Consider the following 15,049-nt stretch of genomic DNA (forward strand, 5'->3'; position numbering starts at 1 on the left):
ATCATTCCTGAGCCCCGAAGATCCCGAGAAGTGAAATTCCCAAGCCGAAGCTTTGCCCGCGAGGAGCCCGGTTTTTGTGAAGATCTTCAAGATCTACCGAAGAATACTACTTTTACAAGCCGTAGTGTTGTCCGATCATCTTCTGATCATGTGAGTGTATAGTTACTTTCTTCTAACACATAAATATAAAGTATTACCTATGAAATACGTGCTATGTGTTATATATTATTTGTCTATTTGAGATGGGCTTGGAATTGATGTTTTTATACGGGTGTTAAATGATTTAAATTGTGCTTGTATTTATATATACAAAAATGTTGGGTAGAACATGGGTAGATGGAATAGTTGGTGACGATGCGACTTCGTGCCTATTAAGTAAAGCTTTGGTGACGATGCGACTTCGTGCCTGTTTGATAAACCTTGGTGACGATCTGACTTCGTGCCTGTTGTGTAAACCTTGGTGACTATGAGACGTAGTGCCTATTGTATGAACCCTGGTGACTATGTGACGTAGTGCCTGTTGTATAAACCGTGGTAGCAAATGGACCTTGTGCCAATTCCTTAGGTAAATCCTTAGGAATGAATGAATGAAGGATAGTGGATTCTTAGGGTAAACCCTTGACTAAATAAAGGAGATATGGGGATGGGTATTTGGGTTGATTGTTTGATAATTGAATATAATAAATGTATTATTGTGGGTTGAAAACCCTATATGCTCACCAGGCTCCCAATCCTGACCCACTCAGTTTTCTTTGCATTACAGGTAATGGCACAAGGGTATAAGTTGGTGCACTGGACGAGAGATTTTGGATTATAGATCAGTAGTTATAAATAACTGTTATAAGATTTATTTTATATTGTTTATGCTTTTGGTCTGTATCAAACATGACATCCCGAGGTTTTATTATTTAATGAAAATACATTCTCTTTGAGAAATGTTTTGATAAATGGTTATCATATTTTTGTTTTTGGGAACAAATTCCGCAACAGTTTTCTTTAAACGATTACTCTGATTTTAAAAATAAAGCATAAACAAATCGGTCTTTTCTGGCCGTGAAATTTGGGGATGTCACAGTTGGTATCAGAGCATTAGTTTAAGCGAACTAGGAATTTGTAGGATTTCTAGACTTAAACTTAGAATGCTAAGCGATGATTGTGAGATGAGTGTCTACCATATTTTAAGACACGAGCACTAGTATATTTTAGGAAAATTGCCTAAAATGCTATTATGTGCTAATTGTTATATGTTTGCCATATATGATATTATTTGTTTGGATCTATGGTCTGTTGCCGACCGGATCTGGAAACCTTATGTGTTTAGGATTCTAAGCGTGCATCTACGATATTAGAACTAGCATGTAAACGTTTCGGAGTGATAATGATGATTTGAATATCTATCGTGAATAAGGATCTAATTTCACCTTATTCGGTGTACAGATCAAAAATGGTGAGAACGAGGAGTGGAGTTGGAATTGCTGATGAAAATAGGAATCAAATACCAGTGATTGAACAAATACCTGTTGTAGCGGCAGCGCTTGAACCAATGACAATGGCCGGAGTTCAAGTGATGATCCAATCAATGTTGGATCATCAGATGGAAGAAACCAGACGTCTGATTAGGCGGAATTGCAAAGAATTGTCAATTCAAGTTGAAGAGCCCGAAGTAAATGGAGGGCAGTCTGAAGGAGGAAACTACAGTGGGACCGTTGGTCAAGCCAACCCACCAATAGTTCGCCAAAACAACCAGGATGGAGGAAATGACAGACGTGGATGCAAGTACAAGGATTTCATGGCATCCAAACCACCGTGTCTTTATGGGAGCCCGACACCGGTGCAAGTCATGGACTAGATCTCCGAGATGGAGACAATGTTCGAAAGTTGCGAGTGTAGCAACAGACAGAAGACCGCTATTGCAATTCCTCTGTTAAAATCTGGAGTACTGAGCTGGTGGAAGTTACTGGCTGGTTCGATGCCCAAGGGGGAAGCTAGCAAGATGTCTTGGGAAGAGTTCGTGGTGCAACTGGAAATCCAATACTGCTCTGAGTAGGATCTTCTGGAAATCAACAATGAGTTCCAGAATCTGAAGAAGGGAAAATTGAGTGTCACTGAGTACGCTACAAGCTTTATGGAGAAGATGAAGCTTATTCCATACCTAATTCCAACGGAATTTTCCAAGGTCAACAAGTTTGCCAATGGATTACCAGCGGACTTTGGTCCAATAGTCAAACAAGCAACCACTTTGAAAGCCGCCATCTGGGCAGCCAAAAATGTTGAGACCCAAATAAAAGAAAAGGGTCTGGAGAGAGCTGAAGTTGGAGAGAAAAGGAAACATGAAGGATCTTCAATGATCAACAAAGAAACAAAATTCTCGAAATCTGGAGGAAGGGATGAAGCTAAGTGGTGTGAGAAGTGTAAAAAGAAACACTTCAAGAAGTGTAACGAAGAGACAACCTGCTACAAATGTGGGAAGACAGGGCATTTCACCAACAAATGCGCAGCTAACAAAAAGGTGTGCTACAGATGTAACGAAGAAGGGCATGTTTCTAATACATGTTTATAGGCATGCATGTCTAATACATGTTTCACACCATTCTATGTCAAAATGGTGAGAAATTGGGTCAAAGCTTATGTATGGCACCAAAACAAGTAGTGAATCTAGATTTTAAACATATAATACTCCTGGGACCTTAGAGATCATTGAAGTTGCAACTTTATTACTAAAAACTTCTCAAAAATTCCCAAAAGTAGAAACTAGCTCAAAAACCTAGATCTAATGAAAGTAAGCATAAAGGTTGAGACTTTATACATCCTAAGAGTTCAGAAGATGATTAGAAGAAGAAAAGCTTGGATAGTAAACTCCTTCTTGATGCTCCAAATGACACGAAATTCTTAAAGAATGCACCAAAACACCAAAAATGGATGAAAGGAGAGGTGAGATGCTCAAACTATGAAGGAAAAGGCTAGGGATTGCTCCCAAGAGTCTAGATGTGATAGAGGCTGAGAAAATGACCTAAAATATGAAAAAAATCCTTTAAATACAGGGAAACTCCTAAATTTTATGGGATGGGATGCACAGCCACCATGCCGCGGTGGATTCCCCACCATGTTATGGTGATGGGCTTTGGTTGATTCCTTCCAACTTAAAACGATCATAACTTCCTCGTTTCAGATATGTTTTTAGTGATCTTTATATGCATGCAAAATTATTAACAATCCCCACAATCATATCTAATTGCTTTTGACTTAAAACGTACCAAACTAAATTCATTAATTCATTCAAAGAGTCCGAAATATCACTTTTCGTATTTTACCCTTTTGGCCCCAAAGCACAATATATGGCTTAAATCGCTTAACCAATATTATCAACATCCAATGGGGTCTAAGCTCTATTCCCTCGAAGCCCAAGACCTTTACATGATCAAATTACGACTCGATATCCTGAAATTAGAAACATTCAAAATTAGATGTTACACAATGCAAACCTTAAGGGGATTATTTCCACAAACATTTAAGAGTAATCTAGGCTTGGGTCCATCAGATCTGGATAAAGTGGGTTTAAGAATTGGAACCGGTGTTAGGAACTAGAAGTGGTTTAAGGGGTTGGAACTAGTTTTTAGAATCTATTAACCAAAATATACCAGGAAAAAGGTGTTGATTCATTGTGAGCAATTTGGTTGAAACTCAACACGATTGTTTTTTATTAAGAAAGAAGCAAAAATAATTTAGGTTAATTAGATGATACAAATTGTTAAAAATTAAATGATTTGAGTTTAAATTATAGAAACTATTTCTTTTCTTTGGAATTTTGATCTGTAACACATGTTTTCCATAATGGCCCAGTTGAAAACCTTAAGGGGTTAAAGATAAGGTTTTTGAGGAAAACCTTATGTTAAAGCCCATGGTCGAGTCCAAATGCACGATTGCTTTATCCTGAAATTCCCACGATGTGGCTAAGGAGGGCCCACGACATAGTGATGTCCTACATGTCGACTGTTTTGTTTGGACATGCCTACGATGTGGTCTAAAGGTCACCACATTGTGGTGATTATTGACTTGTTTACTATTGACTTTTGTTGACTGTTGACCATTGACTTTTGACCAGTTTGACTTTGGGTCAAACTTGGAGGATTTGGATTGTTGATTACGATTCATCTCTTTTGGTGTTAGTCGGTTTGCATGATTGATATGTACAAGGTGGGAGAGTGATGTTTTGTTTCTCCGATTCTTCATGTATATCATTTACATGGTAGGATAGAGGTACTATTAGAGTACAAGTATGCTAGTTGACTATGATATCTCCTTGTTACGTATGTGCAGTTTAGAACACTTGGTGTCTTGATATGCTAGAATAGTAGGGTATTGTCTGTTAATCGTTTGATATTGTTCGAAGTTATATTTGGTTCGGGTAACTAGGGAAGACCAGTTATCAAGATTATGTATGGTTGACCAGAGAAGGACTAAATTAAGAAGTGGTTAATAATAGGGTAACTAAGGAAGACTAGTTGCCAAGGCTAGGTAATATGCTAGTATATGTTATGTGTTTATGTTACATGATTATATGGTAATGATAACATTGGTTCTATGTAGTGTAAGTTGGATAACCTGAGAACTTTTGGTCTAATGCCTTATTACGATGTTCTTATCTGATTGTTCGCTCTCGGGTAAATTATCTATTCGACTGTATATCTGATCCTAAACTATATATGACTTTATGAATTGTATGAAAAACCATGGTCTAGCCCTGTCAATTGCATAGAAGACTAGGCCCCTGACACTTGTATGTAAGACCAGGATCTTACCCCTAAAAATTATATGAAAGACTAGGATCTGACCCCTTGTAATTGTATGGAATACTAGGATCTGGCCCCTAACACCTGTATGTAAGACCAAGATTTGACCGATGATAATGGCAAAGAAGGACCATGATTTGGCCCATGGCAAGATGTGATGGTAAGATTATGATTTGCCCCATAACATTCACTTAGAGTTGGAATAGACCCGTTAGTTTATATATGATTGTTATGTATGTTTTAGACATGTTGATGGGAGATTTGGCAGGTCAGAGTTAGAGCCGAAAGTTTTGTGTTGTATATATGTTGGAATATGTGGTATATTGGGAAACTCGCCAAACTTTATGTTTACAGTTCTAGATTAAACTTTTTGCAGGTCGTTCGTGAGAAGAGCTATGCGAGACTGTACACATGCATCAAAGATATTCGTTTCCGCGATTTTGTAAACTTAACTATGATAATATATGGTTTCAATCAAACAAATGCTACTCAATGGTCTTTGAAACAAATATTTAATTGGCTAATCTATTTTAAAAATGAAAAATCTCTTTGTAATTTTTGGGACGTTACATAATCAAGAAGAAGAAAGAGAATAAGAACAATAAAGGAATAATCAAAAATCAAGTAACATAGTAATATTAAGAGAAAGCATACACATGTTTAATGAATCAACCATACTTTCAAATTCAAGATTAATTTGTTTAATGTTTAGAACTAGATGATTAAATCTAAAAACCAATAAAAAAGAATTGCATAAAACCTGGTATGAATGGTAATCTCAATGTATCAAAAGAGGTTATGAAGTAAGACTTTAAGATTAAATTCTAAGGCTTTAAGAGTAGGTTTATATACTTTTGTTTACCTATTAGTAACTATTATGGTTAAAAAAAAGCATATGTTTATTGATAAATAAATTTCAAATTTAAAGATTATATTATGTATGGACAAAAAGCAAAAGCTTAAAAAAATCCCACTAAAAATATATTTCTCTTAAGAAAAAGTTTAATCTAACATGGGAAATTGTTGTAACCAAAGAACTGATTTTTGAATAACAAGTATTTAGTAGTTTGTTATATTTAGAAACAACAAACTTTTCGAGTTTCCGGGCCGTTTCGGGTCTAAAACCCGAAACCGATTCCATGTACCAATTTTGCGGTTCCAACCGGTTTCATACCCAGTTTATCTCGTCCAATATCCAGAACCAGTTCTTTTATACCGATACAGTTCCTGGGTATTCTAATCCTTCAATTCCAGTTTCGGAGTTTCTAAGTCTGAACCTGTTTGCATCCCTAACCAAGGAAAAAGTGTTTAAAAAAATAGTAAAACCCCTTCAAAATTTGGTTTAGAAGCGTACTCTTAATTTAATTTTTGACATCATTAATTATTTTGTGACAACACTTATTTACTAGCACAAAACAATCACATAATCTTTGCAATGGTTTTGTGAGTTCAATTATTAGCTCTTTCTATTAGGGTTAATATTGGGCAACCATTGTCCATCATCAATCATCCAACATATACCAATGGCCACCCAAAAGTCCAAAACAAGTCCAAGAACTCAAACCCGTGCATATACTCATGACACGGTGCGATGCCCATCAACAGAATATCGAGTGACGCAAGCTCTTACACGACACGAGTCAAGCTCACCCAAGTGAACTCAGCCTCACCTTCCACCAAAGCGCAGCCTTTTTTCACCAAGAATCAAGAACATAAAAAGCCCCTTTTTCTACCATCCTCCATTTCCCCTAGAAGCCGAAAACCTTTAAAAAACACAGTCAATATGCCGGTCGGCGTTCTCGCTTTACAGGGTTCCTTCAACGAACACATCGCCGGTTCGTTCCCTCGTCCTCTGTTTTTATCTATGAGTAAGTATGTATCTGTTTCAAGGAACTTTCCATTACTGAATCGTTTGATTGTGTTTGTGTGTAGCTCTAAGGCGGATTGGCGTGAAGGGGGTGGAGATTAGGAAAGCGGAACAGTTAGACAACGTAAGCTCGCTCATTATCCCCGGCGGCGAAAGCACCACCATGGCTAAGCTTGCCGAATTGCACAATCTGGTAAACTTTTATCCATCCATCCATCTATCTATCTATCTACCTCTTCGATGCCCATTTGATTCACACAACCCAAATCCAAAAATTGTATTGAAACTCTATACATGGTGTATTTGCACTCTATATGTTCGACAAAAGTCCTATGTAAGGCTTTCTCTGAATCAAATTGGTAATCTGCTTGTAGTTTCCTGCACTCCGTGAGTTTGTAAAAATGGGAAAGCCAGTTTGGGGAACATGTGCTGGTCTCATCTTCTTGGCAAACAAAGCAACTGGTGAGATTCTATACAAAGAACTCGTTTTCGTCTTTTTTTATATTGCAAATAAGTTAAAAATTCAACATTCAAATTCACGAAATTGACACCAATGATTCATTTTTCTGTTTCAGGACAAAAAGAAGGAGGGCAAGAACTTGTTGGAGGGCTTGATTGTACAGTTCATCGTAATTTCTTTGGTAGTCAGGCGAGTATTTTCATTATTTTTCTCATTAAAGCATTGTACTTTCATAAACTTGAATATTTTTCAAAAATAAAAAACAAATTAATAAAAGTATGTTGCTATTTCTTGCATAATAATATACAGATTCAAAGCTTTGAAGCTGAGGTTCCCGTACCAGATCTTGCTGCTAAAGAAGGCGGCCCACCAAGTTTCCGTGCTGTTTTTATCCGTGCTCCTGCAATTCTTGAAGTGGGGCCCGATGTTGAAGTGTTGGCTTCTATTTCTATTCGGTCAACCGAAATAGTTGACCCAAGTCAAGAAGCTCAACCCGATACTAAAGTGATTGTAGCTGTCAAACAAGGCAATCTACTAGCAACCGCATTTCATCCCGAGTTGACTATTGACTCTCGATGGTATTTCCATTTTATAATTATTTTTTCAAATTTTTGCAAAAAACAAAAGATTAGTCTTCTTGCAACCTGAGCTGGCTCATACTGTCCAAAAACATCATATAAGATGTAAATCAGGTATACAGTGGCCGACTTTGAAACTCTCGTACCAGTCTGCTGAGACTTGAACCCTTGACCATTTATACCCTAGAAACAACTTTTATCTACATTGCTAATATTTGCTTTTTTTTATAGGCATAGTTACTTTGTGAAAATGTCGGTTGGTAATAATGAAATAGTGGCATCGAGTAGTAGTAGTAGCTCTTATGACGATCAAGAAAGCTTTCTTTACAACAAGCAACCAAAAACCGATCTTCCTGTATACGAGTAGCTATGAAATTGATTGATATAATTGACGAGGGGTGTTTTTGTTAATGGGATGATTCAACAAGGGGGGTGTTTGCAATTTTCAAGTCATTTGTGTATATAATGAAGGAAATTGATTCATCTTTTGCTTTTTGTTTTTGTTTTGTTTGGACAAAGTGTTTGGATGTTATCATTTATAAGAGATTGGATTTATGTTTTCTTACTTATGGGGTGTGGTTTGATGAATTTATGTTAGTGATACATACTTAAGACTTAAAAACTCGATTGGATTTTATATGTTTTAAGCTCTCTTTGTGATGAAACTCAAATTTAATAACGACCAATCTTGAATTTACTTTGATTTTAAATTAATTGATAAAATCTTCCCTTAATCAAGTTTGATAAAATCTTCAGAATCACATTCTATTCTAGATGTTGGAAACACAAACAATAGAAATCAACTATGGAAACCGGTTTAGAATGTAACCAGTTTGGGGAAAACCGGTTTTTGCATATACAGTTAAAAAAGTGTAACGGGTTAAAAACCGGTTTGATTAGGTTTTAAAGCCCAATTTGTGCATGTTAACATGTGTATGGAATGGGCTTTTAGATGGGCCCATTAATTAAAATGGGCTTATATAAATGACAAAACCATTCTAATAATATTTAGTAGCGTGACGAATTGCTGTTCTCAGGGGAAATGGCGAGGGAGCAAAAAGCTGAAAGTGGAAGAAGCAAAAAAGGGGAAACTGCTCCGGCAACGGCGAAAGCTAACGGTAAACGTAAGATTAAGAAAAATGCTGAAGGAGATGTACAGGCGGAAGTTCCGATCGTTCAGTCTTCAAGTTCCAATTCTCATAACCACGAGAGGAATGGAGTGACATCAGAATCATTCAAAGAAGAACAAGTGGAAGTGTCTGGAAAAGAGGATGTCGTTAATGACTCTGTAGAGGCGGAGGAGGCGATGAAGAGCACTGAGGCTTCGAAGGAGGAGAAGAAGAAGGAGAAAGCGAAGGAGGAGGAGGTGAAAGAAGATACACATCAGAAAAAGAAGAAGAAGAAGGTTAAAGAGGAGATTGATGAGAAAGACAGTAGCTCATTGTATCAGATTCCGATGAATCGTGTGAGTCGTATCATTAAGGTCGAAGATCCTAACGTTCGTATCACTCAGGAGGCCGTTTTCATAATCAACAAAGCATCGGTATCACTAAATTCCCTTGCCTTTAGCTCCCATCGAATTAGGGTTCGTTAGTTGCATATAAAACACTATGTGGCAGTTTAGTAAAACAGATTCGAAATACTATAATTATTTGCATTTATTGTCCAGAATCGCTGATTCATACAAATTATAACCATGGTAAGCTGCAACGAGAGTCAGGTTTATGTTTCAAATCATCGATTACTCCATTAACATTTAGTCTCTTTTGTTTTTTCTCTATTGTACTACATCCTAATGCTTTGACGAATCATTAACCCCCAAAATTTACGAACAAACAATTTGCGGATTAGAAACTTCGGCCTTCCTTCTTGTATGATCAAAACTGCTTCAAAAGATATAAATCCTGCTTTCATACAAAGCTTAACTTAAGCGACACATTTGACGTTTCCTTCTTTAGGTCACAATGATCTTTTCAATGCTTTGAATGTTTGTGTTTGACACTAACAAATTAAAGCAACTCAACATAATATCTTCGTAGAACATCAACAACTCTTTGGTCATATAACCTGTAATCTCTCTCTTTTATGAAATCTTTCAATGGATCAAAAGTTCTTGTTTGTGTGCAGGAAAAGTTTATTCAGCTATTCACTACAGAAGCATATGCTAGTGCTTTTCTTGATCGCAAGAAGCATATTGGTTACAAACACCTTTGTAAGTTCATCTCATTCATATTATAATACATCATGTGTACATAAATTCATTACAGCATCTCATCATAAACGTGTAAATCTTTGTTGTTGAATCAGCATCAGTTGTTGGCAAGCGTAGGAGATTTGATTTTCTTTCAGGTATGCAGATTCCTTTGTTTTATCAGATAAAGATTTATGGATTGTAATTTGTTTGTTTGTAACTTGTTGAATGTTGATGTAGATTTTGTTCCTGAGAAGGTGAAAGCTGAGGATGCATTAAAAGAAACACCAGCCGTGGAGACTTGAAATGTTTATTGTGAAGTGAAGATGTAATCTGAGTAGCATTTTTGTGACATTGATGAGGATTCTCATTTTGTAATATTAATGTGCATTTTGGTGTTGTTTGAATTGAATTATTGATTTGATTTTGTGTAATACAAAAATGGTGTCTTGAACTTGCATGGTTTAGAGTTGATTTAAGGGCAAATTGCAAAAGTCACATTATATTACCACAAAATTTCAAATTTAACACTGAGTTTTTTTTTCCTTAATTATGTTTCTATATTTATAATTTATTGCAATATCAACCAAATGACCGCCGGTATTTGGTAACCACTTTTCCGGAAATGCAATAAAGTCATTCTGTTCACCAAAATTACGATTTTAACAGTGTTTTTTTTTTCTCAATTATGTTATTATATTTATGTTGCAATATCAACTAAAAGATCGTTACCATTAATCTAACACGTTAACAAATAAATGACATAATATTGTGATGTGGAAGCCACATTACACCATCAATCCAACATTGTGTGCACGAAAGATTAGTTAGACACATGGCTATGGCGTAACCCTCTATAGGGTGCGACACAGTGAGACAAAAACCTCCCTATAAAAGGAAGGTCACCCCTCGTCACTTCTTTCCACAAATTCTTCCAACTCTCTCCTTCTCGAGATTTCAGTCCATCGTGATTCGGCTTCTCATTATGTAATTTAGTTAGCAAAGCTCTGAAGATTTCGGAAGGATGACTAAGGAAAGGAAGTAAACATAGAAGTTTTGCTCATGGCTATTTGGACTATCGAATAAGTTATACTTACTCATATCTAACATAGTTAGTTGTTTCAAGAATATTCATATGAATTAGTCTGTTCATGTAACTCTATTCCAATAGTTCTCACATTCTAAATACAAAGGACATATATTGTCACACATAATATGGTGAGATAACTCACTTGAATATTCTTGAAACAATTAAATAGGTTAGATAAGAGCAAGTGTAACTTACTCAATTTGATGAGGTCCGAATAGTCGCGAGCAAAACTTCGACGTTTACTTCCTTTCCTTAGTTATCCTTACGAAACCATTAGAGCTTCACTAACCAGATTACATAACGAGAAGTCAAATCACGAGGGACCAAAGGAGAGAGAGAGAGAGAGAGAGAGAGAGAGAGAGAGAGAGAGAGAGAGAGAGAAGAATTGGTAGAAAGAAATGAGAAGGGGTGACCTTTTATAAGGCGCTTTTTAACTTGCCTCGCCACGGCCATGAGTCAGATTTACTTTTCATTCGTGCACGCAATGTTGGACCTGTGGAGTTAGGTACATTTAATAAAATGTGTCGCGGTACATAAAGGTATGATGTGGTTTCCATGTCACAATATTGTCATGTCATTTATTTGGTAACATACTAGATTGATGGTAGCCGATCATTTGGTTGATACTGCTACAAAATTATAAATATAGTGACATAATTAAAAAAAAACATAATGTCAAAATCGCAATTTTGGTAAACATAGGGACTTTATTGCACTTCGGAAAAAGTAATTACCGAGAGAACAGAGAGAACCCAATCATTTGATTAATATTGTAACAAATTTGTAAATATAGTGACATAATTTAGAAAAAAATAATAAAAAATAAATAAACTCTGTTAAATTCGAAATTTTATGATAATACAATGATTTTTTTTTTCTTTTTTTTTTTTTTTTTTTGCAATTTGCCCTCGATTTAAATGACAAATATTAATAAAAAAACAAACAAAGGGTAAGAATGTCATTTCATATAAACTAGGATAAACCACAAGAAAGTTAAATAACAAATAGAGTAATCAAATATCCTCCACTTTTTTTCTCCTACCATCTTCTTATATATTTAAGATGTCATACTTAATAAATTTTTATTACACTTTTCATCATCTAAAAGTGATAAGAAAATGGATAGAAAAAATAAGTAAGATGCTATTTAATTTCTCTAACAAATATTAATAAGCAAGTGAATATTTTGCAGATGCATAGATAGTGAAGATAAGTATTAGCAATAAAACACGAAACAAATATTAGCAATACTAGCTCAATCTTCCTCTCGTGCTACTTCTCAATCGGCTAACATTCATGTCTTAATAGAACTTTCTCGTGTTGTTTCACACATTATGTGGTTACCCTCCGCTTTACTCATCTCTTATTTATGTTGTGAACAACGTCATTCTTAACACCTACTTATGGATTATAGACAATGGGTACTTGAAACTCTCAAACTCTCATTTGGGTGTAGAATCTGCTCAATGATACACATTTCTACTCCTCTCATTTTTCCTGAAAAATTGCGCCATATATATTTTGTATTAACTGTAATTATCGATCCTAAGCTCTTTTTCCTCAGATTGATTTTTCAAATCATTTTATCTTATATTTTATTTTAATAAAATAATTTGGGATAGGAAGATGACCATTTCCATGGTTGTTGGATGAAATAAGAAGATAAAGAAAAGTGATGTGGCCAGAATGGAGAGATGGACAGATATCATTCACGCATCTACCAATAGGAAGAAGACTACTTTACCAAAGTTTTGTACATATGTGACATGTATGTGCACATTCTCACAATAATTTTTAAATATTAGCATATAATAGGAGGTCGTATATTTTAATATTTATAATCAACTTCAGAACAAATTTTTATTTTATTACCATTGGATATGCACGTTTTGGTCGAATAAGTATAAACAATTCTATATAAACTAAATGTAAACTAAATGTTCTTGAGTTGGTTTTTAATACAACTCACCCCTTACTCCTAATTTCTTTTAATAAATAATAAATAATATTTCATTTTAATGTTTGGTATTAAACATTAAATTACCATTTTTGTTCCATATTCAAAAGCACATACAATTATCCCAAAACACTCTTTAAAAAATAATAATAATAATAATAAAAACAATACTACATTATCATTAAAATAGTTTTATGGTCCAAAAACGGCCAAAATCAATTCTACATTTCACAACACCCGCAAAATGAGGCCAAAACCAAAACATTACACAACAAATTACCCACCAACCTCAATTCCAAAACTATAATATCACATACAAACATGCCATCTTTATTTTAAACTTTTCACGGGTGTACAACTGTCCGAGCTGCTGACCTGGCAATCCGAACTTCCAGGTCGCATCCAGATCTTGACATGTCCATCCCGGCTGGCAGTGAAGATAGACTCCTGAGAGAATACAAGTCCAGAAAGCGGTTCCGAGTGGACTCGGTGAGCCACCAACGGAGCGAGTTTCGGAACATCCTTCGTGCTAGGAGCCGGCTGGAGGGTCCCCACGGGGACCACATTGTCCCAATGAGACGACTGTGTCCGGCTGTACGTTGGTGACCCACCAGGTGGACGCCTAAGTGGGACCACCAGCTCATCCATCACTAGGTCCCACAACAATAACTGCGTATCCTACACAAATTCAAATCATAGTCAGTGGTCAGTACGGAACAGAACAGGACAGAACAGACAGTGTTATACTGTGTTTGACATACTTGGCCGACGGAACCAAATCTGTAAACCGCATTTTCGGATTCATCATCTTCTGAAGTTGGCGGGGACCAATATGAATCAAAAGCAACTCCACTAACCTGAAATAAGAAATTAAAGATTTATTTAATTATTATTATCTTGAAACGGGTTTTTTTTAATTGAAATTACAAAATTACGAAAATACCCATGAGTTGTGACCTTCTCCCCATGCTACCACTTTCCGGTCTTCCATACTCCAAACCTGAACTAGATCATCTTCTCCACCGGTCAAAATGTATTTCCCATCCGGACTGATTAATTTAATTAAAGTAAATTAAATTAAATCAAGATTTTTTATTTTTTTCACTTGATAAAAAATTATGTAAGGATGACTTTTGAAATTTTATTAATTAAATTTTATTACCTCCAGGCACAACATAGAAGGGCACCATAGTAACTTTTTCCACCGCATATCAGTCGTTCATTTAAAAAATCAAACACACGTAAATAACCTATATTAAAAAAAAAATGAAATCAAGATTAAAATATTAAACGACTGAATTAAATATTACAGAGGGTAGATTAGTAATTTACCATCTCTTCCAGCTGTTGCTAAATGTCTTCCATCAGCTGAAAATGAAATGGCATTGATAGGACCTTGGCATATATGCCATCTAGCAATAGGGTTACTCTGTTTGATGAGATATGTATATATTAATAAATGTCCAAAAACAAACATATAGTTATTTTATATATAAATATATAATATATATTTTCATAATATAAAAAAAAGTTAGTTATGTGTACCTTACTAGAACGTGCATGTGCAACAGAGAATTGAGTTTGATCCTTTATTACAGGAAATGTAGAGTCACCAGGACCATCTTTGCTCTAAATATATCAAAATAAAATCAGGGCATTGAATAAAACTTAATAAAAAAGTAAAAAACTTTAAAAAAAAATACATTTATGTTGAAATTGAAGCTTGCCTTTTCATAAACATACAAGTTTCCATCAGCATGTGCAGCAACAAAAGCACCTTCACGTTCAGGTATCCATGAAATACTCGTGCATCGACTATTTTAAAAAGAAAATTTGATTGAATCTTGAGAAAATTACTTATACATATGGTTTTATAAGGGTCAAAATAAGCAAAAGGAGATTGTATTTTATTTGATATAAATCATATGATATGTTTTTTACCTGTTGTTAAGGGTTCCATCTTTGTTGTAATGATGAGCACCAACTAACTTCTTCCCAACATCTTGTAACTGAAGTCTTAAGGATACTGAGTATACTACAAAAATTAAGTGCTAAAAGTGAAAAAGATGATTGCTTTAGTGTAAAAAATATTAAAAAAGTATAAATCCATTTGAAA

The 15,049-nt window shown here is 35.2% G+C and overlaps 3 protein-coding genes across 3 annotated transcripts in view; 2 read left to right on the plus strand and 1 right to left on the minus strand.

The window, feature by feature from the left end:
- The first annotated feature begins 6,391 nt into the window (after positions 1-6,391).
- PDX2 (pyridoxine biosynthesis 2) lies at positions 6,392-8,260 on the plus strand. The gene is made up of 6 exons (XM_078985441.1): positions 6,392-6,625; positions 6,723-6,850; positions 7,032-7,119; positions 7,233-7,306; positions 7,427-7,695; positions 7,927-8,260. Exons 1-6 carry the CDS (start codon positions 6,574-6,576, stop codon positions 8,060-8,062), a joined length of 747 nt encoding a protein of 248 aa, XP_078841567.1. The 5' UTR covers positions 6,392-6,573; the 3' UTR covers positions 8,063-8,260.
- Positions 8,261-8,697: 437 nt separating this feature from the next.
- Positions 8,698-10,346, plus strand: NF-YC10 (nuclear factor Y, subunit C10). Its single transcript, XM_078985452.1, has 4 exons — positions 8,698-9,238; positions 9,823-9,907; positions 10,003-10,044; positions 10,127-10,346. The coding sequence occupies exons 1-4, from the start codon at positions 8,738-8,740 to the stop codon at positions 10,189-10,191; spliced, it is 693 nt and encodes a 230-aa protein (XP_078841578.1). The 5' UTR covers positions 8,698-8,737; the 3' UTR covers positions 10,192-10,346.
- A 2,722-nt stretch (positions 10,347-13,068) lies between these two features.
- Positions 13,069-15,049, minus strand: part of LOC145036930 (putative catabolite repression protein creC) — a 3,190-nt gene continuing 1,209 nt past the window's right edge. The window contains exons 4-11 of the mRNA XM_078985462.1: positions 14,875-14,968; positions 14,661-14,748; positions 14,479-14,562; positions 14,266-14,362; positions 14,096-14,183; positions 13,877-13,982; positions 13,695-13,790; positions 13,069-13,611 (exon numbers count right to left, since the gene is read on the minus strand). Of these exons, the coding sequence (XP_078841588.1) occupies positions 13,264-13,611; positions 13,695-13,790; positions 13,877-13,982; positions 14,096-14,183; positions 14,266-14,362; positions 14,479-14,562; positions 14,661-14,748; positions 14,875-14,968 (1,001 nt within the window). The 3' untranslated portion in view covers positions 13,069-13,263. The remainder of the gene's footprint in view (positions 13,612-13,694; positions 13,791-13,876; positions 13,983-14,095; positions 14,184-14,265; positions 14,363-14,478; positions 14,563-14,660; positions 14,749-14,874; positions 14,969-15,049) is intronic.

This window comes from Lactuca saligna, chromosome 1 (genome assembly GCF_052625555.1).
Source record: "Lactuca saligna cultivar CGN05327 chromosome 1, ASM5262555v1, whole genome shotgun sequence".
Classification (NCBI taxonomy): Eukaryota; Viridiplantae; Streptophyta; class Magnoliopsida; order Asterales; family Asteraceae; genus Lactuca; species Lactuca saligna.